The sequence below is a fragment of the Alosa pseudoharengus genome, unplaced genomic scaffold (assembly GCF_046254945.1).
Source record: "Alosa pseudoharengus isolate Yale_2024_CS ecotype anadromous, Long Island Sound unplaced genomic scaffold, YU_APseudo_1.1 YU_APseudo_1.1_scf_1, whole genome shotgun sequence".
In the NCBI taxonomy this organism is placed as follows: domain Eukaryota; kingdom Metazoa; phylum Chordata; class Actinopteri; order Clupeiformes; family Clupeidae; genus Alosa; species Alosa pseudoharengus.
This window is the reverse complement of record NW_027468564.1, coordinates 18,161,292-18,185,863: the sequence shown is the minus strand read 5'-3', so window position 1 is coordinate 18,185,863 and position 24,572 is coordinate 18,161,292. Positions and strand designations below refer to the sequence as shown.

Genomic DNA, 24,572 nt, shown 5'->3' with positions numbered 1-24,572 from the left:
CCCCCAGTGGAAATATGGTGGAACTGCAACCAAAATTCGGTACAATGGGACTTAATACGGAGTGGCAAGGCTCTCCGTAGACGGGCTCTGGTAGTGTACTCCACGTCAGGTGGGGGACAGGGGGGAGCACAGCCCTAAACTATCAACCCAGCAGTGATAAACTATCAACCCAGCAAGCTGGGTTACAGAAATGACCCAATATGAGTAAAAACAACCAAACAAAACGACCCAACAGCCTCAACCCAGCGTTTGGGTTGAAAAAATAACCCAGCATTTTTTAGAGTGTCGTTAACGATTTTGCACAACGAAAGGCTCGTAAGATGCCCTTCTTCTAATGGCCTAATTCATGCATATTGGGGATTGTATGCATATGAATGATTTTATTTGGTTTCTGCACGGTTAAATAAGTTAGGCTACATTAAGTTTTGTTTCTGCGCAGTGTGAGTTTATAAGCAAGCAATCTACGCTTGCAGTTTCAGCAGAGGGTTGAAGAGGCGCATTGAGTGTTCCCATAATTCCATGCGAGTTTATGTTAATGCAGTAATATTAGATTACCCTGGCCTGCAGGCTGTTAATAAAATTATTTTTAATGTTTTCACATGTAATGGATCTGTAGTCGTGTGTTACTACTATGTAGTCGTGTGTTACTACTACTTCGGTGCCTCAGGCCCTTTGCATTAAACAATTGAAGTTACCCTTAATGTGTATTGCATGTATCAGAGTTAATTCATCCTGGGCCATAAAATGCTGGTAATGGACCCGCGTAGCGTTCCCGCACCTGGGCCCATCATTGGATTGTTACGCCATTGAACCTAAGACTACTCAGTGCATTGAACCTGTGAGTAGCGACACAGTGCAGTTAACCTGTAAGTAATCAAGGTCTCAGAATAAGGGGCCATATTCACAAAGCCATTTTATCGTACCGCTAAGAGTAGGCTACTTCTAAATCATTGTTTAAACGTTTAATAATGACTACATGCAAAGACAGTCGCTGAGAGGCTATAGTGAGCGAGAGAAAACACCGGGCGGACTTGTTTCAAACAAACACCGGTAAAGTTTGGTTTATTGTCCAACATCAGTCCACTGACAGTCCATTCCAGAATTGTTCTGATGTCAGAGAGTCCATCATCCATTTTGGCACATTTGGCAGCTCGATTCCTGAGCTGATCTCTGGCAGGTGAACATGTGAACATGAGAAAATTATCTCTCCTTTTGACGGGATATTCTCCCTGTGGACATGCATGCTCTCCTGGCTGAAGGTGCTGGGCAGTTCACAGAATCTTTCACCATCCAAACCAGCCGCCTCAAGCCCTGAGACTGCATGGACCTTCTCTTGACCCATCGTTAACGTAAAACGTTCAATCCTCTGGGTTGGCTTGAAGACACAGCTATGCGCTGTGTCTATCATTACCATCATTACCATTGGACTGAGTTGGACTAAGTTAACACAGACTTTTTCTTTCTTTCATTTTTATTATTTATTTGTTTTATTATTTATTAATTGTTTGTTTGTTGTCTCTCTTGTATGTCAACTGTTATGTGTCTCGGGTACGCCGCTCCGTCCGGCATTTTTTGCCTTATGTGTTAGTGTGTGCTGATTATTATTATTATTATTATTATTATTATTATTATTATTATTACTGTGTTTACTCTGTAAAGCGACCTTGGGTGCTTTGAAAGGCGCTATGTAACAAATCAAATGTATTATTATTTATTATTATTATTGATGCCAGCTAGCTTAACTGTGCTTGTGGAACGTTGGTAAACCTCACTCCCCGGCGCCTCAAGAGTGCTGCTGGCATGCGAGCCAGTAGTCTGGGCTATTGGAAAAAAGAGGAAAAAAGGCACGTTTAGATGATGCCCCCAGACCTAGCATTGTAGCTCACTGGGAGCACTGGCCATTAGCTGCAGCTAGATTGGTTACACTGATTTTGCTCGTCCCCCCGTCCCCCCCATCAACAGTAGCCTACTTGGCGACGTCTAGCGATCAAGATTCATGTACAAATCGGCCGGATTTCTCCTTTAATTTGTATCTATTAAGTGTGGTTATCTTTTCATACTAAAACTGTCACAGTGGACATGCTATACAATTATGAAAAATATATTATATTGTTATTATAAGTAATCACAACAAATAATAAATTGGACTCTCTTGTTCCCAGGGGATAATTGTTTTAGATTTAAACATTGTCTGTTATTTTATATAAGTAGCAAATATCATAGTCTGATTTTGTCTTTTCTTCTGTCATAATTTAATTAGTTAGTTTAATTAATTTCCCTCTTTCACAGAGTGTGACACAGTGCACTGGCATTCCGATACCATTGAATTCCATTCCACAGCTTACAGTTAACAGTATTCCCCGCCCAATGAGTGACTAAAGAGTGGCGACCACCAATCACCAGCGCCAACGACACAGCCGGGGGCAGAGGCAGTTCAGGAAGTGTCCAAGATCTTATGGCCGAAGTTTACAGTGAAATTAAGTTCCGTCGCCGTATGGTATCTTCTACAGATTCACGAGTCTTGTCGATTAAAAAGTTGTCGTTATTGTTTCCGATTTTGCCACAGTCATTTGCTTTATGCATTCGCGTTTTCCTTTTGTACTTTTGTCCCAGATGTCCATTGCCATGTTGTCATTGCCTTAGTGTTTGACTTGTGTTTTTTTTGTGCCTCGTATAGGGTCGCTCCTTCGACCCTGCTCTTGTTAACGTTGCCATTTAACCGCTTTGTGAATCCAAATGGAGCGTTGGATAATTTAGTTTCCGCCTGGCGAGTCAGTAACGTTAGGCGTAAGGTTAGGCTACGTCTAGTAGTTATCATTAAAATCACTCCCAACCTCTCCTATCTTTGTTTCATTCGGGCACTACGCTCACCCGCATCGTGGGTGTGCATTGTTTGCCTCTCCTTCTCTCTATTTTTCTCTTTCTAGTTCTTTGTTTAGGCCTGCGTAGCCTACAACACTTTCAGACCCAGAACACAGAGACAAACAGACTTACGGAAGTAAACACGCTCAAGGGCAGGGAGGAGTGATGTCAGACCGTGTTCATGGAAAACGAGAATTAGTGTGGAAGCGAAACGGATACTGACGAGAATATCCAGATGTTTGGATGACACAGATATGACCTGTCAACTGGACAGGTAGGCTACAAGACACCAGGAACTGGCTGCAACATATGCTAGCCTGTCAACACGGTAAATTTGCTGGTTTTTGCACATAGCACACTTTCCGGTCTGAGGCAATTACGCAAAACATCCTAAATTCTGCTGACAGTTGTTACTACCATTGTTACATACTATATTCTGTGTTGTGTTGCCTTGGTCACGACGTGTCTGTGTTGTGATGGAACATAGAATCTAAATGATGTTCTATCTAGTCGACACATTGTAGGAAAGTGTAACAGCGCTGTAGCCTAATCGACATCTGCTACAAACATTTTTTTTCGCTTGAACTATAAATTAGTCTGACGGAAGCCTATATATTTGTATCTTTATTAAGTGGCAAGTGACCTGCCATCTAGTAGTCTCATCTTGAAGACAAGTCAAGCCTACTGTCAGACTTGTAACCTATCCTATGTAATTGATTGCTTGATTAATTGATTGCTTCAAATTGTCATTGTGGTATGTAAACTTTAAAAGACATAATACAGTACATAGTAAAGTTTAAGATGCATTGTTGTTCATACGGCAAATCTTTAGAAATAGCTTAGATCTTTAGAATAGCCAAGATTATGAAGGGCATGTGATTACTGATAGGTCGCTCATGGGTCGTTGAAGTCACTAAGATCACTATTCTGTGTGGATTACTCTGTCTCATCACACAGCCTGGTGACCCTAAAACACACACACACTCTCACTCTCTCTGGTGCCGCGTCATCTCTCTGAGTGTGTGTGTGTGTGTGTCTCTCTCTGGCCTTTGGTCTCTCTCAGGTGATTGGGGGGCGGCATGTTGGCGTCTCCCGGGAGCGTCGCGGCGGTTGCTGAGGCGATATCGGTGGCGGAGGAGGCGGCTGGGGGCGGCGATGGCGTGGAGGAGATGGACACCTCGGAGCCCAACTGGGCCTGGTTCTACCTGGCAGAGTGTGGCCACTGGCACATGTTTGGCGTGAGTGGAGGTTTTTGTTTGTTTTTGTGTTTGTTTGTTTGTTTGTTTGGTTTTGATGAATTTACCAGGAAGAATAAAGTATCTATCCATCTATTTATCTACCTATCTACTGTATCTATCTGTCTGTGTCCAGTTACATGTCTGCTGTTGACACAGTTTTTGCAGTGTAGCCTATTACTGCCTCATTTCCTGTGCCAATCGGACCTGTTGGTGTGTCTGCCTTTGAAAACCATATGACTCTGATCACGTGTGTTGTCACCTGTAGACTGATCCGTTTGCGGCGGCGTCTGTGAACAGCTACGTGATCGAACAGAGTTACAACCGGAATCGCCATGGCTGTGTGGAGTTCCACACTCACAAATACGCCTACAGAATAGATTTTAAAGGTTTGGATCTGTGGTCTAAAATTCCTTACTTACAGAATATATTTCACAGGTTTGGAGATACCATAAGACTGTACTATAAGGCGAGGATCACATCAGCCAGCGGCAGCGGCAAATGTAACGCAACGCTCTCAGACCATAATAAGTTTTATCTCTTTCCTAAGCAACACAAACGGTTTGTGAATTGAATACGCTCGCGTTGCGCTTTGAAAGTTCAATTCACAAAACCGTTTGTGTTGCTTAGGAAAGAGTTAACCAACTCTATTCACTGGTCAACCTGAGAGCGTTCCCTGCGTTACCATTCCTGCCACGCTTGCCGCTGGCTAATGTGAACCCCGCCTAAGACTGTACTATAAGGGGTAAGGACAGAGGGTAATGATATTACAGAGGTATTACTGAGGTATTACTGAACAGCATAGAATTGAACTACTGTAGAAATGTTGTAGTATTGCTATAGTTCTTTTGCACTAGGGGGCGCTGTCTCTAGTGATGGGCAAATTAAGCTTTGGTGAACCACTGAAAGACAGCGATGAAAAAAACGAATGAAAAACACTAATGAAAAAAAAATCCAATATGGTCACCACATTTAGATTTTTCAACATAAAAGTCCTTACCCAAATCAGTATATGCAACCAAAAATACTGGTTTACTTAAGGACTTTTATGTTGAAAAATGTATGTGTGGCGGCCATCTTTTTTTTTCAGCTAGTGTCACTAGCTTCACACTGCAGTGGTTCACAAAAGCTTCATTTGCCCATCACTAGTGTCACAAGGTCGGTTCGTTCGCCGCTCACGGGCCTCGAACCGCCACCTTGACACACACACACCGGCATGGAAGACGAACGCTCTAACCACTGAGCTAAAAGCCCAGGCTACCAACTCAGTGGGTAGAAGCGTTCTTAAGGTTAGGACTGTGAGGATTTACACGGGCAACTAGCACACTAGCTCAGTCTGCCTCCGTTACACTAGCTGTCTCCTTTGCCCATCACTAGCTGTCTCCTTTGTTACATCACTAGCTGTCTCCTTTGTTACATCACTAGCTGTCTCCTTTGTTTCCTCTGACACACAGACATGAAGCAGACAAACCTGTCCACAGGGAAGCAGCGCGCTGTCAAGAGGGCCCTGCAGTCTGTGACGAGCTTCAGGTGACGACGACCGCCGCCGCTACTACTGCTAATGCTAGCACCACTGCCACAGATAGCAATGCCAGAGCCCGTCTACGGACAGCCTGTTCACTTCCTATTACAGTTTTTCTCAGTTGCTAAAACACTAAAACCCATTGGCTGAAGAAAGTTCTCAGTTGCTAAAACACTAAAACCCATTGGCTGCAGAAAGTTCTCAGTTGCTAAAACACTAAAACCCATTGGCTGCAGAAAGTTCTCAGTTGCGAAAACACTAAAACCCATTGGCTGAAGAAAGTTCTCAGTTGCTTGAACTCCGTCAGCTAATTGTTGAGTCTGTTGTCAATACCTTAAACCATTTCACATGGTAAAACACAATTTGCAGAACTCACTTTGTTTAGCAAAACTTTGAACGCATTCTCATTCCCAAAACACATTCTGCACTCTGATGCACATGCATCCATACTGGTACACACAAATGGCAAAAATGAAATAGAAATAGACATACACATGTCATTGATTAAACACAACCACTCAAAATTGATTTCACTTGTTTCAAATGATGTGACAAAACCAGTAGTAGAGAGCAAACAGGTTGTTGAAGGTGGGAATGAGAATGGATAGAAGAAAATATGTGGGAGGACGAGTGCATATGCGAGGTGGGGGACGAGGAGGAAGGAGAGGATGGCAAGAAAGAGGATTTTTATTGGGCACTGTAGTACAGTACATTGTAGGCTGTATACTGTACAATACTGTAAACAAATTGTATGGCCCTGAACATTGTGCTTTCCATTTGTTTACAGTACTGACTGCTCAATAGATTTTGACTGGTTGCAAGTTCATATCAACAAAGAACAAGAATAAAAGGAGTAAAAATAGGGGTACAAGGAGGAGGAAGAACAAAAAAATGCAAAGAGCAAAGCAAAGTAGTAATTTCTACTTGATGTTTTCGTTCATCAAAAGACATTGATGGAAAACATTGAAGTTTGTTTTGAGATTAAAAATGCACTTCTCCCTGAGAACTGTATATTTTGAACAATGTGTTTTCTATTTTCTGGTGTATTGTTTACTGACTGCTTGATAGTCTATACCATTTGACCACTTTGTTTATGGTTTGAGAGCAGTGTTTGATTTTGAGCGCAGGTAAATCTGTTTTGAGGTGAAAGTTTCATTTTGAGCACAGGTGAAACTGTTTTGAGATGAAAGTTTGATTTTGCAAGAGGAGTCAGAGGTTTTGAAAATAGTGCTTGAAGCTGAGGTTTTGTGTTTAATGTTTTAAGAAAACGGAGCATAAGTTTCAGAAATTGTGTTTTAGCAATTGAGAAAAACTGTAAGCCCCTAGTACCGAATTTGGTTGCAGTTTCACCAGAGTTCCACTGGGGGTGATCGTGGGCGATTGCAAAATGAATGGGGCTCTATGGAGCTAGACGGCTAAATTTAAAGTTTGTCTCTTTCACCTGATTGTCGTTGAAAAATCACAGATTTTATTGTAGTTTCTGCAAGTTCAATATCGATTGAATGAACAAGTACTTATGTTCTTTCGATTTCTTACAGGTTGGGTCATGGTTGCCCATAACATGCTAGCATTCTTCTAATGAATGACGTCATTGACATTTTTGAAAGGCTTTTTAGAACAAATGAGCAACTTAAAAAAAAATAAAAAATACTCAGCAGTGTGTATTTTCTTTGACCCCCCCCCCCCCCCCCTTTTCGAATGCAACATACAAATTACTAGACAAAAAATGATATCCTGAGAAAAGTGTATTTTGAGGGGTGGAGCTCCGTAGACCTCCATTCATTCTGCACTCGCCTGTGAGCGCCCTCACGAGGAACTGCAGCCAGTTCAGAAACCTTCGGAAGTTTCCCGAGAGTGATATTAGACATTCTTTGGAATTACTGTTGCTACACCTGCTAATGTTAGTACCACTGCTTCAGATAAAATTACTGTTACTACACCTGCTGTTTTTTCTTTGGGCTTCATTCAGGTCCATCTGTGATACCCCTGCAGTACCTGTACCCAGCCACTGGGAGGCAGTAAACTCAACTGAGCCGTACCAGGTACATTTAACTGTGATTGATTGATTGACTCATTTTGCAATCACCTCCCATTACACATGTGCATTGCCATAACATTTAGATTTAACTGAAGCTTTTAGCCAAAAGGACTGACATAAAAGTTTTTTTTTACCAGTATTGTACTAACATAGGGAATGTTTTGAATGCAGCCTTTTGTGAACAGAGCTACATGTTTTCTTTTACCAGTATTGTACTAACATAGGGAATGTTTTGAATGCAGCCTTTTGTGAACAGAGCTACATGTTCACATATGTCACACACCATTAAAAGAAAAACTTTTTTTTAAACCATCACATACTGACCCAGATGTGACTGACCGTTGGTGTTGCTCTCCGGTTTGTCACCACCAGACATGCACCTTTATATTGTCTGACTCACTTAAAAACACTTAAACCCAATTCTAATCCTAAATCTAACAATATTGGTATCTTCTCTGTATGTAAACTGCTGAAAAAAATTAAGCGAACACTTCAATCATACACTGGATCGGTACTCTGACACTGTTTGGTTCTGAGCACAAGTAAAACTTTTGAGGCGAGTGTTTTATTTTGCAAGAACTGTCAGACATTCTGTGAATGTAATTTGAGAATGGAGAAAAGGGTGGAAGGTTTCAAAAAATGTGTTTTAACAATTGTGGAAAACTGTAAGTGTTCCCTTAATTTTTTTGAGCAGTATATATATACAGCATATATTGAACCATAAAAAACGTCGCCACTGACAGGTTGTTGCAGTAGCCTACTGTTGACCCAGGCCGGCCGGGTACCAGACGTCTTGAATGTCTTCCGGTCCTCCTGTTTCCCTTCATGGTCAAATCACTTACAGGCTCTGCGCATCATGGGCGCGAGTCTGAGGGGTATTTTGCCGCCAGTGCGCACACTGTGGCCAGAGCGAAGTCAGACGCACACAGTGGGCAGAGTCAGGCCGAAGTTAATTAATGATAGATAGATAGATAGATGGATAGATACAATAGATAGATAGATAGATAGATAGACAGATAGATAGATAGATAGATAGCAGGGTTGTGCACAATTCGAATCACAATTCTGCTTCCTGTTTGCTACCTCAATTGAAATGCAAGTGAAATTCATGAATTAAATTGGAATTTAAAGGCCTGAAGGAATTTTGCACAAGCCTGATAGATAGATAGATAGAAAGATCAGAATTTAACACTGGTTACATGTGATTGGTTTATTCAACTTCACTTCACCGGAGAGGTATCGTAATTTTCAGAGATCCCACCTTGACGTAGCTTTCCACTACCTATTCGTGGGTTTCATCAGGTCCCTTTCCACAGGTGTGTAAAATCAGGCACCTTGATTATCAATGCAGACTGAATGGTGCTTGATTAATACACCTGTGGAAAGGGACCTGATGAAACTCATTAATATTGCTACCGAACTAGGGCCCAGCATATTTAATGGTGAACTGGGGCCCAGCGTATTTAATGGTGAACTGGGGCCCAGCGTATTTAATGGTAAACTAGGGCCCAGCATATTTAATGGTGAACTGGGGCCCAGCGTATTTAATGGTGAACTAGGGCCCAGCATATTTAATGGTGAACTAGGGCCCAGCGTATTTATTGGTGAACTGGGGCCCAGCGTATTGGTGAACTATCAACCAGGAACATCGTCATTGGCAGATTCACTCCATCACATCAGCTACCGTTGATTGTTTCTTTGTTTGTTTGTTGTCCTGAAAATCCTTCTTCTTGGTGATGTTTTTTTTTGTTTTTGTTTGTTTTTCCAGCTCATCCCTCTCAGCCAAGACAGCCACGAGTTTAAGGAGGTTAAAGAGCTTTACGAGAGAACGATGAGCAACACCATCCGCTCCATCCACCGCATACAGAACAGCGACCTGTGGGAGTTCTTCTGCAGGTTGGACAGACTCTTACCACCTTAGTAAAACACTGGTATCAGATTGATACCTTACCCAGTGGTGTAGTCTATGTGATACGCAGGACTACGCAGTATGCCCACTTCAAACGCATCACCATCTCAATATTCCCACTTAAAATAGGCAAGGATACATATTAACATTGGGGGTTGATCACAGTTTACCCACTACAGCTAACTAGACTACATCTCAGTATACCCACTACAGCTAACTAGACTACACCACAGTATACCCACTACAGCTAACTAGACTACACCACAGTATACCCACTACAGCTAACTAGACTGCACCACAGTATACTGTACCCACTACAGCTAACTAGACTACACCACAGTATACCCACTACAGCTAACTAGACTACATCTCAGTATACCCACTACAGCTAACTAGACTACATCACAGTATACCCACTACAGCTAACTAGACTACATCTCAGTGTACCCACTACAGCTAACTAGACTATACCACAGTGTACCCACTACAGCTAACTAGACTGCTAACTAGACTACACCACAGTATACCCACTACAGCTAACTAGACTACATCTCAGTATACCAACTACAGCTAACTAGACTACATCACAGTATACCCACTACAGCTAACTAGACTACATCACAGTATACCCACTACAGCTAACTAGACTACATCTCAGTGTACCCACTACAGCTAACTAGACTACATCTCAGTGTACCCACTACAGCTAACTATACTACGCCACTGCTCTTACCACCTAAGTAAAACACTGGTATCAGATTGATACTTCTTCTGCAGCTTGGACAGACTTAAGTAAAACACTGGTATCGGGTGTGTTTTTTTTCTATGTATGTTTTTGCTGTTTTATGTTTGAATGTCTGTGGAAGACAAATAAGAACAAAGTAAAAAAAAACAAAAAAAAACACTGGTATTGGATCGATATTCAAGACTGATTCAGGACTGAAAAAGTTGAATTGGCGCATCAGTACTGGTTTCTGGTCTGGTCCGGTAGTTTGACCGCCTCATTAAAGTAACACAATGTAGGAATTCCGCGTCTCACCACTTTACTACATACTGTATACCTATTTAGTGGAAAGGGAGAACCCAGTCCCAATACCAGACATGCATCTTCATGAGCTCTTGATTTTATTCTTTGAAGGTGTTGGAACGACATTGTGCTCTATTGCTCTAACCCACTGCGCAAGAGACCTATTTTGGACGTCCAATTTCAGGTGCAGATTGTAACGCCAGATGACGTCTTTTTTCCCAACGTCCAGTATTGATATCCACATGACCTCTGTATAACTCTATAAAATAGGTTACATAGTCCTATTGACATCCAAATGGGGTCATGGTTAGACGTCAAAATAGCGGACCTAGTTTGCACGTCCTGCCGTCTTCCAGAATTGGTCTTGGACCGACGGGCGCAATAAAGACATGATCTGCATGTCCATCAGACGTCTAATGACATCTAATGTTTAGTGGGAAGGTAAAAGAGCTACATTGAGTGACTTTAAGGTAAAAGAGCTGTATTGTGTTGCTTTAATGTAAGAGAGCTATATTGTGGTACTTTATGGTAAAAGAGCTGTATTGTGTTACATTAAAGGAACACTTTGGGAAAACGAGCTTATTCACTGTCTCCCCCAGAGTTAGATAAGATGATGCGTAGGCTACCCTTTTTCGTCTCTGTGTGTGCAGTAACTCACCCACCGTTAGCCTAGCTTAGCATAGCTCATTGAAGTGGGCAGAACCGACTAGCCGTTAGCTCCCAAAAGTGACAGAAGAGCTCTGCCGTCGTTCCACAGGAAGCGGGCAGAACCGACTAGCCGTTAGCTCCCAAAAGTGACAGAAGAGCTCTGCCGTTGTTCCACAGGAAGCGGGCAGAACCGACTAGCCGTTAGCTCCCAAAAGTGACAAAAGAGCTCTGCCGTCGTTCCACAGGAAGCGGGCAGAACCGACTAGCCGTTAGCTCCCAAAAGTGACAAAAGAGCTCTGCCGTCGTTCCACAGGAAGCGGGCAGAACCGACTAGCCGTTAGCTCCCAAAAGTGACAGAAGAGCTCTGCCGTCGTTCCACAGGAAGCGGGCAGAACCGACTAGCCGTTAGCTCCCAAAAGTGACAGAAGAGCTCTGCCGTCGTTCCACAGGAAGCGGGCAGAACCGACTAGCCGTTAGCTCCCAAAAGTGACAGAAGAGCTCTGCCGTTGTTCCACAGGAAGCGGGAGCAGCTGCGGAGGATAAAGAGCGGCGCGGAGGTGCAGGAGAGGATGCTGTTCCACGGGACGTCCGCCCGCAACGTCCAGGCCATCTGCATGTTCAACTTCGACTGGCGGCTCGCCGGGAGTCACGGACACGTCTACGGCAAAGGTACGCACGGCACCTGAGAGAGAGCGAGAGTAGAGTAGACATCTTGCCCCCACCCCCCCCCCCCACCGAACACACACAAACACACTTTCCGTCACCCCATTATTAAAAAACTCCACATTGGACTTGCAGTTTCAGTTACAGTGCTATACCTCTTAAAGATGAAGTGTTATGTAAGATGCAGTTTCAGTTACAGTGCTATACCGCTTACGAGAGAGAGAGAGAGAGAGAGAGAGAGAGAGAGAGAGAGAGAGAGAGAGAGAGAGAGAGAGAGAGAGAGAGAGAGAGAGAGAGAGAGAGAGAGAGAGAGCCCAGTGTGTTTGTGAGATAGAGAGGGAACGATCCTTGTATGTTTATGAAAGAGAGAGAGAGAGAGGAGTAGAGTAGAGATCTTGCTGCCACCCCCCTACACACACACTTACTGTGTTATGCAAGATGCAGTTCACACATTGTCCAGATCAGGGTCGTGTGTTTTTGAGTAGAACAACACGTTACATTTCTGTATCTGCTTCTCATGGTACCCAAAGCACTTTACAGTGAAGGGGGCAACTTCACTAAAACATTAACCAACCTGTGTGATGCACGGCAGCCATTTTGTACCGAAACACTCGCCATGCACGTGATGTGTGTGAGGCAGAGAGTTCGGCGATGATTAGGTGGCCAGGTGGAAGAAGCCAGGTTAGGAATTTAGCCAAGACTCCGGGGAACCCCTTACTCTTCATTACAGTATATATGCCAGGGGATCTTTCATGATCTCAGTGAGGTCAGATAAGGCAGCGTAGCGTAGCGCAGCACAGCGCTCAGACCATAATAAGTTGGTCTGTATTACTGTATCTCATTCCTAAGTAACACAAATGGTTTGCCTAAACTGACAATAGGATACTCTCGAGTTGCGCTTTGAAAGTTGAATCAAATTCATCGCTCGGCTTGTTCAACGCTCTTACACACACACACACACACACACACACACAAACAGGTTTGTACTTTGCCAGAGACGCCAGGTATTCCAGAAAATTCTGCGAGGCCTATAATGTGATCGACTAACAATTTCACTCACTCACACACACACACACACACACACACACACACACACACACACAAGCAGGTTCTTACTTTGCCAGAGACGCCAGGTATTCCAAGTTCTGGTCCAAGTCCAGGTATTTCAAATTCTGCGAGGCCTAGACTAATGTGATCGACTTACAATTTCTCTCTTCCTCTCTCTCTCTCTCTCTCTCTCTCTCTCTCACACACACACACACACACACACACACACACACACACACAGGTTCATACTTTGCCAGAGACGCCAAGTATTCCAGCAAGTTCTGCGAGGTCTCCCAGACGCACCTCCTCAGCCTCCAGACGCACGGCCTGCTGACCGGTCCCCAGTCGTCGACGGCGGCAACCACACCCTACCGGTGCATGTTCCTGGCCCGCGTTCTGGTCGGCGAGTACGCCGTGGGCACGAGCGCGCTCTGCCGCCCGCCCTCCAAGGACGGCACGCTGACCAACGTCTACGACAGCTGCGTAGACGACGCCGGCCAGCCGAAGATCTTCGTCGTGTTCGACAGCAACCAGGTGTACCCCGAGTACCTCATCGAGTTTCACTGAGACGCGACTCGAATTCACACTCACACACGACCGTGCCTGTGACTGAGACTGAGACTACGAGACTCTGCAGAGGACTGGTAGTGTCCTACTCTCCTCCACTGGACAAGGACGATCTGCGTTATATAGACTATTGTATTTTGGACCTTCTTGGATAATTTATTAAAAAAGATATATGGTAAATAGGCTATAAATGTGTTTTTTTTTAGCTGTCAACAAAATGATGACTTTGACAAAACCCATTCAGAAGCTGGTGTTGAAATACTGTTTTTTTATTGGAAAAATAAAAAATAAATCATTATTTTAGGGGTTGGAAATTAGTCAACAACACACCGTCTGCTAAATTAATTCACATCCCCACTGACATGATTAAAATAAATCATAATAATAATTGATGTTGCATTCTGCCATAAATCCCCAGATTGTTTCCCAGAATTCCCAGATTGTTTGTGTGCATGTGGCGCATTTGCCACTGCCTCAAGCCAATTGTGCCGAGCTGTACACTCTCATCTCATCATGCTGGGTGTTGTGAAATAGGCAGGGGCGCAGGAGGCACGGGGGACGTGGGGGATATGTCCCACGCAGTGTTGGGCAAGTTACTTCAAAATCGTAATGTACTATGCATTACTTATTACTGTCATTTCAAAGTAATTTGTTACATTATAATATTACTGTCTCTGAATTGTAAGGCATTACACTACTATTGCATTACTTTTAAGTTACTTTCACCAAAATATCTAGAAATATGGATTTGCCATTCTAAATGCAGTTTATTACGCTCAATGCAGCTTGCTCTTCCAATGGAGGGAGATGTGGTATAGCATAATGACTGAGCTAGGCTTAAGGCAACAGTAGAATGCAATAGGTGCAGTGCTCATAATGCAATACAAGGAACAATCATAGTCAGAATTTTGTTAAAAACCGACAAAAGGTCAAAGTCTGGTAAATTGTGATAGAAATACTGTAACTTTAAGGCCTAGGCCTACTCATTAAAATCAATAGAGAGCCTACTATATTGTAAATCAAAGCTTAAAGGAAACGTATGTAAGATTGTGGCCAAAACGGGTACTACAATCACTTTCAAATTACTGTAGAGCGGTGTATCCCCTTCCCCTCCCCTCTGACTGGCAGAGTTGGCAACCGGATGACGAAACACTACTGACTTTGTGATTAGTAGATAGGTGGAGGGTGGCGCATTAGGCCAAAACACAACATGACAGCATCAACATCAGTTGAGGGCTGCAACTTCACTTTTTAAATGACAATATCCTGGCCAGACTACTGTTGTCAGTGATATAAGTATTTGAAATGAACATGATTTCTTAATGTCTAGTGACATATCAGGGCAATTTTATGATTAATTGAAATACATTTTTTACATACGGTTCCTTTAATAAAGACATGTCAAGATGGTGGCCTGCTGGCCATTTCGGTGCCGTAAGTGAGTGGCTTTGAGTGAGTGACATTTAAATGATAACTCAAACACCTAAAGTAAAATAAAAGGCCTATTATTTACAGACCATTACTGTGTATTTTTAAACATTAATTTCTGAAGAAATGCTGTTTTACTTATAAATGGTACACTGTCACTTTAAGAGCATTGATTTTTACGTTGTCATAATGCCCTTTTGCCAGCTCTTGTTTACAAGCCTTATTTGTTTGAGTTACATTGATAGCACAATATTAACAATAATATGCACAATGTTAAGTTGTTTTAAGCAACCTTCATTGCTTTGGAAATGGAAGTATGCAATGACATGTTGCTTCAAATTTCGTTTTGCGAATACAAGTGAATTATGAGCCTGGTATCCACCTAGCTATCTGAATGGAATGCGTTTCAGTCGACTCAGCATATCATGTGCTTCATGTAGCCTAAATGCTTGGAAAACGAATGATTGAAGACCCACCAATTCTAGTACTACGTGGTGATTGAGAGAACCCAAAAGGTATCAAACTTGCATGTAACATCGTGTTAGTGCATTTTGACATTGTAAACGTTATTGATGAAGAGTGAAACGCAGTTTGCAGTAAAGCTACTATTCATTGGTTACATTTGGGTGCCCCCTCTGTCCTGTGGTGCCCAACGCAAAGTGCGTGATGCGCGTGGTGGGAGCGGTGGCACTGCCAGGCTACACATTCTTTTTCTGCATTTCTATCCCTTTATTCTCTTCAATTCAAGTTCACAGCACAAAGCTGACATGCACAACAGCATAGTTTGTGTTTTATCAAGAATCAAAAAGATTAGCGTGGCACTACTTTAGATGTTTCATTAATTTACTTGTGCTATTTCGCGAGCGAGAGATCTTTCGGTTTCGCACACAAAGTGCACTAACTATTATGTTCTTCATAGCCTTGTCTCTGACAAGCTGAAAATAATGAGCGTAGGCTTATGTCCATCCAGCAAATAGAGTCCGCCTGCGAGTCTGCTGCAGCCACAGTCATATTCAACCAGTATCAGGAGATAACGTTCTACTATTTTGCGCGGATTTTTTCTCCTCTGTTGTTCTCGCTGGTGTTTGCGAATATGTATCAAAGCAAAATAAGCGCTTAATTTTGGGTTAAACTGCATTGTAACGCGCGTTACTGAAGTTTGTACCGAGTAAATATTACCCGATTTTTTTTGTAATGCCTTACATTACCGCGTTACCGCAAACAGCAATATATTACAGTAATTACATTACTTTTGTAACGCATTACTCCCAACACTGGTCCCACGCAGTGCTGAAGAGACGGCCGTCGTCCCCCTCACTTTTGATAAGGAAAAAAAGCCTTATAGGTACGTTAAATAAATAATAACATATAGGATTTGCGCTAACTATGTAAAACTCCCCATTAACAGTATCACATCACTAACCACAGCCATCTACAGTGTGACTGCACAAGCTCATATTCACTCTGTTGGATATCTGAAGCCAGTTTGTCTACTATCGTAAAATAATCCAGGCTACTTGCTTAGCATAAATCATTTATTATCATCTTTATTTGAGGCAGGCTGGTATTCAAGGCAGGCTTTTTTAAATATGTATAACCTGCATTTAGACATGCATTTCGTTTGGAGCGGCATGCATACCGGTAGGCTATCAAAAGCATTTTCGGTTTGGTTTGGGATTTAATTTACTTTTGGACTGTTTGATTATATTGCTAAATGTTGGGACTGATGGGCACTGAAATCTGGGAGATATTTGATGGTTCACTGTTAAGTTTCATGCAGTTGAAAAGGTGTCGGGATTTCCACTGCTGTTTATTGCGAGACAAGGCAGCCCTTCATTGAATAGGGGTTGTGCTGTAATGGACACCTTTTTGCGTTTAGTAGCCTAAATTGAGTTATTGTTTAATTATACGTGATTTAGTATTTTTTTTTAAATAAAATTTGTAGGCTGGAATGCCTTGAGTCGCAACAATTGTGTTTAATAGGCTTCAGCCTCTGACAATTAGCTCGAAAGGGGCGGCAAGAGAATGAGCATGAGAACGTGTGTTGGAGACCCATGGTAGGAAAACGACTTTTCTTTGCCAACCATAGGCTATTAATCCAACCAACATAATACAATACAATACAACAATAATAAAATATTAAGAAGAGGTTATTTCGAACAATGTCTTCTACTGGACTAATGGCAATTGTTGGTATGGTAGGCAATTGTTACCCCGTCTTGTATAGGAACCTGCCTTTATTTGTCCTGCTATAAATAGAATCAATCCCGGGCATAATTTGAGGATTTATGGTAGCCTAGTGCTCAACTTCTCCTGCTCAACATGACGTTAGCTGTTATGTTTATGATAACAAACTCAACTAGCCTATACTTATCAACTCGTTTCCACTAGCCTAAAATACAAGTCTATCAACGTTTTTGTTCTAAGACATTTATTTCAAACATAATTTCAGTTACCTTGGTGCATAAATGCCAGAGAGTAGGCTACGACACCCCAGAGTGATAGGCCTAGCGTTCTTATGCGTTCAGTGTGGGGTATAAACAAGCTGAGAATTTAGCGGTGTCACATCTGCCTGTCACAGATGTGGGGAGCTCTTTGAAGCTTGGGATAATGTGATACAGTCACTACAGTAACAGTATTTTATTTTACTTCTTATGTAATTTTTTCAATTTTATAAATGCTTTGTTTAAATGCTGTTGGAACAAATAGTTGATTATAAAGGCAACTTTCTGTTGCAATTTTCTGTGTGTTCTGGACTGGTAACTTGTTAAACCAACACTTGTTAAGTTCTAAAGTTGCTTAAATATTAACTGCAAACACACAGTGGAGAGTTGATTTGGTTTATACCAGACAATTTAAGTAGGCCTAAATAGGCTATTTGATCAGTGTCCCCCTCACTTTCAAAATATCTCCTGCGCCCCTGGAAATAGGCCTGGTTTGTTTTTTGACCGCTGTGAGAGATCCCCTACCTATAGCACAAGCAATCATATATATCTGAAACTGGAACACATTTATTGTACTGATTAGGTCAGTGGTTCAAACTGAGGACAGTGGTCCAGGGTGGAATTCCCGATATGTAAATATTGCCTTGATGGTCTTTTGGGCCCCCACCGTCGACTTCAAGGCAGTGCTGCCACCGTCGGCTTCAAGGCACCCAATCCTAACCCTAAGCCACAAGACCATATAACGAAATATTGCATATACATCAAAAAGATGCTTAGATTCTTCTAAGCTGATATTTACCCATAAAATTGCTGATGTCTTGACCAGGGGGTCGTTTCTAGAAAGCGTTGTTTGCTAACTTGCGTCGCAACCTTGGTAGTACGCTCCATCGTTCTTGGATTTGGTGTTTCTAGAAAGGGTAGTTCGAACTCTCAATCGCAAACAAGGACGCAAAGTTTGGTCGTTTGAACTACTGCCCCTAGGCAGTCGCACTTGTGTCGTTCCTTGTTCCTGTTGGTGTCCGGAGCGCCTAACCAAAAATCACAACCGCCTAACCAAAATTTGCTAAGTGGATGTTTATCTCGTGACTCAATGATTGATCTATCCTGTAGCTTCATTTTGATTAAGACACTGCTCCCCTACTTGGCTCATTCTTGCTATTTATGTTAATTAAAGTATTGCCTTGATTTTAGTATTATAATCTTCACAGTCCCTTACATCAGCAGTGATAAATAGTGTAGTGGCTAAAGCAGATGACTTATTATCCCAACGTTGTAGGTTCGATTTTCTTATGATGTGAGATTGTCCTCTTGCTTCTCGCTACCTGCAGGTGAACTAGTGTGACATTCAATTGTTTTTGACTGATGTATTGTAGGCCTACCTATGGTCTCTCGATGTAGATACATATACAGCGGGGAAAATAAGTATTGAACACGTCAACATTTTTTTCAGTAAGTATACTTCCAGTGAGGCTATTCGCATGACATTTTCACCAGACATTAGTATTAACTTAGGTAATCAACACATAGGGGAGACCGGGGCTGGTTGGAACAGGGGCAGGTTGAAACACTGTTAATATCCAGGCTACTAGAGGGAGCTGCAACAAAATTCCAACACTAAACTGACGGCCTTATTGAGTAGCGTAAACTCACGTATGTAACTGGTCTCCAGGTCATTAACCCTTTAGGTGAGAACAACTTTTTAATTTTGTAGTGTCAAAACTTAGAATATGCACCTCCCACTAAATACATCCTAGAAGGGTAATAGTTAGGGATATAAAAAAAATATTGATTATAATTGATTGCTAGGGGACTCATCTATAATTTAAAATGAAGTTTGAAAACCTGAGGTGACTGATATTAGCAGGCTAACAGCATTTGTGCAAAAAGGTTTGACCTAATGTGGGCGGGGCAGGTTGGCACACTGATTTTGGGGTTGGTTGGCACATACATTCCCTATGGCTATTTTGTGACAAATCTATAAACTTTGTATTTTATGCATAAAAACATCATCAATCTTTATTTTAACATTGTTATTGTAATTACTGAACATAGTTTTACATTTGGAAGCATTTCAGACATTTTTAAACATTTGAAGTTAAAAAAAATCGGTAGGGACCAAATTGGTCTTGACGGTGGGCCCTACTGAAGAAAAACACACAGGAAAGACATCAGCAAAGCCCTACAGGCAGTGATATAGATGAGCACTTCAAACAAAACCAAAAGGAGTACTGCAAAGGACTATAACATATGTGTTCCAACCAACCCCGACTACGTGTGCCAACCAACCCCGTGCATGGGGCAGGTTGGCACACGTGCACAACACCACTTTAATCATATATAACTCAAAACAAGGGATCATTTGTTGACATTGAAAATAACCATTTTGTAGCTGAGATCCCAAGCTTTCAGTTAATCACAATTTGACCATTTCAACGCATTGTAAGACGGAGAAATATAACCGAGAGTGAAAAGTGTTCCAACCAGCCCCGGTCTCCCCTATATAAAAATCCAAACATTAATGTCTAAAAGTAGAGTTATGAGTAAAAAAGTGGAATGGCACAGGGAAAAAGTATTGAACACGCTAAGAAAAAGCAGTACACAAAGGCAAGGAATGGCAAGGAACAAACTGGAATCTATAAGTATTTAGAGAAATTATCCCTCCTATCTGTGCAAATTGATATAAACTGGGTTAGTACATACTGGTGAGCTATAAAAAGGTTTTTTGTTACCAAGGTGTCACACAAGAAACATTTCATGATGGGTAAAAGCAAAGAGCCCTCCCAAGACCTTTGCAACCTTATTGTTGCAAAACATATCAATGGAACTGGTTACAGATGCACTTCAAAACTTCTGAATCATCCAGCAAGCAGTATTGGAGCCATTGTCTGCAAGTGGAAGGAACATCACTGCATCATCAACTGGCCATGCACAGGATCTCCTTGCAAGATTTCTGACCAGGAAGTCAGAAGGATAGTCAGAAGAGTAGCCCAAGATCCAAGGACCACTCAGAGAAAGCTCCAGAAAGACTTGGAGGCAGCAGGTACATTTGTTACAGAGAAAATCATAGGTAATGCACTCCACCGCCATGGCCTCTATGCACGCTCATCCAGCATGACTCTATTGCTGAAGAAAAAAATGTCAAACCTCGTTGAAGGTTTGCTACACAACATTTGGACAATCCTATGAAATACTGAGAGAATGTATTCTGGTCTGGTGAGAGCAAAATTGAACTTTTCGGATGTCATACTACACACCATATTTGGAGGAGAAATGGCACTGTGCATCACCCTAAAAATACCATACCAACAATGAGGTTTGGAGGTGGTGGCATCATGGTGTGGGCTGTTTTTCATCTCATGGTACTAGCAGACTTCATACAGTTGAAGGAATGATGAATGGAGTCATTTTATTCCGGGAGAATCTTTACATCCACCAGGATGATGAGGATAAGACATGGCTAGACCTTCCAGCAGGACAATGATCCAAACCATTCAGCAAAGGAAACTCTCAATTGGTTTCAGAGAAAGGAAATCAAGGCCCTGACTTCAATCCAATTGAACAGTTTTGGAAGTTAACTAAAGATCAGTATTCACAAGAGGGACCCCTGGAATCTTCAATATTAAAGGACTATATGTTTAAAAGAATGGGCCAAAATCACACCAGAATACTGTCACTGATTAGTTTTCGTCATACAGGAAATGCCTTGAAGCTGTCATTACGAATAAAGGCTTTTCCACAAAGTATTTAAGAAATTTCAGCAGGCGTGTTCAATACTTTTTTCCTGTATCATTCCACTTTATTACACATAACTCTACCTATGGACTTTAATGTTTGGATTTTTTTATATGGGTGGATTATCTGAGTTAATAGTAATATCTGGTGAAAATTTCATGCAAATAGCCTCATTGGAAGTATACTTACTGAAAAAAATGTTGACGTGTTCAATACTTATTTTCCCCGCTGTACATATACATATGTATGGTCAAAACCTATTGTTGTGTCTCGTAGGCCTACTCTTAGTCAGAGATGAAAAGAAGACATAGGACGCGAACTCCGGCCGAGTGCTCAGTGCACTGACGCGCTGCCGTTAAGCCACGAGACAGTTGATATGCTATGGGATACCCAGACATTTGACCAGGCTATATATTTTTTCCAACATAGATATTTAACACAAATAATGACTCATATTGGTCTGCTTAAATTAACTGTTTTATATGCTTGCAATAGGTTTAGGTTTTGGCTGATGGCAATGACAATGCCAGCATTAATCACTCGGTTTAGATTAGAAAAGTGTCGACATAGGCCGTGACAGAACATTTCTAGGGGGTGGGGTATTATACGTTGCCACTGTTTCCACCAATGATATGTATCGCTGCATCATCAACAACGTTGTTGGAACTACGGTGTTCGAACGTCGGAGGTAGTGAATTGCGACACAGGTACGATGCTTTCTGGAAACAGGTGTAACAGTGTCGTTGTTTGGTCGCAAGTTGCGTCGTACCATGGTGGTTGAGCAACGTCGTTGCTAACTTTTCTAGAAACGACCCCCAGGACTCCCTGGCAGGAGAGACAATATGCCTCAATGGGACCTTCCTGGTAAAATAAAGGTTAAATAAACCCATGAAATCTCTTGTTGATTATGGTTGTTAGAATAATTTGTTGATGTTGAATCAGCATGATTGGAATTTATTTATTGATTTGGCCATTGTTTCACATGCATCAAGAGGAATATTTTGGCATAAGTCATTCACTGTCCAGGGACGTTTTTGCTTCATATTTTCATTGAAAAGTAGGTGTCCTTCACCTGTTTCCGCTAGGGAGAGTGATGTCATAGACATAGGCTGTTTCGAGGATCCTCAAGGATTCATGCTTGGTAGAACTGTGCCCTGCCGAGTCAAATCTTTCAAAGACAAGGCAAGGCTTCTTCTTAGCATTCTTAAAACACACGTTGGAACAGACTAGCGAGTGTGCAGGAAGCTGCAGGTGAGCGTTATTGAACATCATGCCTCCTGCCCGCTTCTGTTTGAAAAACAATGAATGCACCACTGTCTTTCTCCCACGGCAATAAATGAAATTATACGTGTTCGATTAATTGGCCCAAATAAACCACAGAGCAGCAACCATTAAGCAAAAGTGTAAAGAGCAAAGTTTACCATTTAGCTCGCAATCACACTCATTAGAAAAGCTTTAAATACCCTTCCTAAATGCCTTCTTTACACGATTACGGTGTACGTAAGTTGTCAAAGTTGTCAAAATGAACTGAGCCCATACCTTATTTAGGCTACTTTACATAGTGACAATAAGACAATGTTTACATTTAACCCATTTAAGCCCAAATTTTTCCCAGACATGCAAATATGCAAATCATGTGTTATTAGCAACCCTTTGAAGTAATCAATAATTATTTTTTTTTTTAAATGTAGAAAAGTAGATGAAAAAGTGAGTTTTATTACCGGTCACAATTGTATAATATGCGGATAATATGCGTATACTCAATTAAAGGTTGCTCAAATTGCTTTTTTGTTAAAATAAAGGTATTCTGACAGGCTCATTAAAATAGAACCCTGAATGTGTATGTCTGTGTGTAGCAGTATATACGCACACACACACACACACACAGACCATATACACTAACTCTCACAACTACATGCAGACACACACGCACACACAGACATACACATTCAGGGTTCTATTTTAATGAGCCGAAGCTCCTGGTAAATAAACAAACATATTTTAAATAAATAAATTAAATAAATAAATTAACATATTTTTCATATTTATTATTGCCATTGGTATATATATATATATATATATATATATATATATATATATATATATTTGTGTGTGTGTGTGTGTGTGTGTGTATCTGCAGGTGGGTGTGTGAGAGCAGCAGGCAAAGCGCATGCCGTGTGCAATGTGAAGTCCCCTTGAGTGTGTATGTCTGTGTGTGTGTGTTTGTGTCTGTGTGTGTGTGAGTGTGTATGTCTGTGTGTGTGTCTGAGTGTGTATATCTGTGTGTGTGAGTGTATATCTGTGTGTGTGTGTGTATTTGTGTGTATGTCTGTGTGTATGCATGTGTGTGTATCTGTGTGTGTGTGAGTGTGTACAGTATATCTGTGTTAGGGATGTAACGGTATGAAAATGTAACCTCACGGTTATAGTGACCAAAATTGTCACGGTTTTCGGTATTATCACGGTATTTCTAAAAGTGTGTTCAATATGTTCAGAAAGCACTGATTGGCGTACACAAGCTGAAATAGTTTCAAAAAGTGTCCCGTTCACTTTTTTCTTCATGTTTAATTGGCTATGTGCTTATAGCTTAACTTACCATAACCTACCATAACCTAAAACCTACCATAAATTGGAGTTTGCTATTTCTGTTATTTGGATGCAATGAGTGAGACCAAAGTAAGCGTTCAAAATAAAACTTTAGGCTACTGTATTCTCCTGATAACGTGAGTGGAATGGATTTAATGTGGACGTGAACATAAAAAGAAGCAGAGTGGCTACATGATACAGTGCACATTTTGCGGTAAAAAAGTTCTGCCTTTTAAAATCAGGTGTAGCCTAATCCGAATCGTAGTTAAAACCATCAATTAGACAACAGAATCAGTAGGGTACCAGTTTTGTTCCATTGAACCAGGCCTACTGTATGTCAAAAGCAGGCTCGGATGAAGCTGGGAAGGATTAAACACACGGTTTCCACACCGCGGTAATCAACAGTGATAATCATGATGTTTGAATTGAAAACGGTAATTATTATCGTCAACATTTTTATCGTGGTTTACCATTATACCGGTAATCGTTACATCCCTAATGTGTGTGTGTGAGTGTGTATGTCTGTGTGTGGGTTTGTGTCTGTGTGTGTGTGAGTGTGTATATCTGAGTGTGTATATCTGTGTATGTGAGTGTATATCTGTGTGTGTGTGTATTTGTGTGTGTGTGTGTGTATGTGTGAGTGTGTATGTCTGTGTGTGTATCTGTGTGTGTGAGTGTGTATATTTGTGTGTGTGTGTGAGTGTGTGTGTATGTCTGTGTGTGTGAATATGTGTATGTGTGTGTGTGAGAGAATATGTGTGTGTGTGTGTGAATATGTGTGTGTGTGTGTGTGTGTATGTCTGTGAGTGTGTGTGTCTGTGTGTGTGAATATGTGTATGTGTGTGAGTGTATGTCTGTGTGTGT

The 24,572-nt window shown here is 41.6% G+C and overlaps 1 protein-coding gene across 2 annotated transcripts; it reads left to right on the top strand.

The window, feature by feature from the left end:
* The first annotated feature begins 2,423 nt into the window (after window positions 1-2,423).
* Window positions 2,424-13,698, top strand: parp11 (poly(ADP-ribose) polymerase family member 11). 2 transcript variants are annotated; one of them, XM_076283129.1, is made up of 8 exons: window positions 2,424-3,136; window positions 3,926-4,100; window positions 4,366-4,486; window positions 5,552-5,627; window positions 7,589-7,661; window positions 9,426-9,553; window positions 11,759-11,910; window positions 13,193-13,698. In XM_076283129.1, the coding sequence occupies exons 2-8, from the start codon at window positions 3,942-3,944 to the stop codon at window positions 13,516-13,518; spliced, it is 1,035 nt and encodes a 344-aa protein (XP_076139244.1). In that variant the 5' UTR covers window positions 2,424-3,136; window positions 3,926-3,941; the 3' UTR covers window positions 13,519-13,698. The 2 variants fall into 2 exon arrangements, with proteins under 2 accessions (XP_076139244.1, XP_076139241.1); XM_076283126.1 differs by having other exon boundaries at window positions 2,424-3,190.
* Window positions 13,699-24,572: the final 10,874 nt, after the last annotated feature.

Bases quoted from the DNA above. Each gene is read 5' to 3' on its own strand.
- parp11 (XM_076283129.1), top strand. From the start codon at position 3,942: ATGTTGGCGTCTCCCGGGAGCGTCGCGGCGGTTGCTGAGGCGATATCG. The intron at 4,101-4,365 runs GTGAGTGGAGGT...TGTCACCTGTAG, and splicing joins GCCACTGGCACATGTTTGGC to ACTGATCCGTTTGCGGCGGC. The intron at 9,554-11,758 runs GTTGGACAGACT...GTTGTTCCACAG, and splicing joins CTGTGGGAGTTCTTCTGCAG to GAAGCGGGAGCAGCTGCGGA.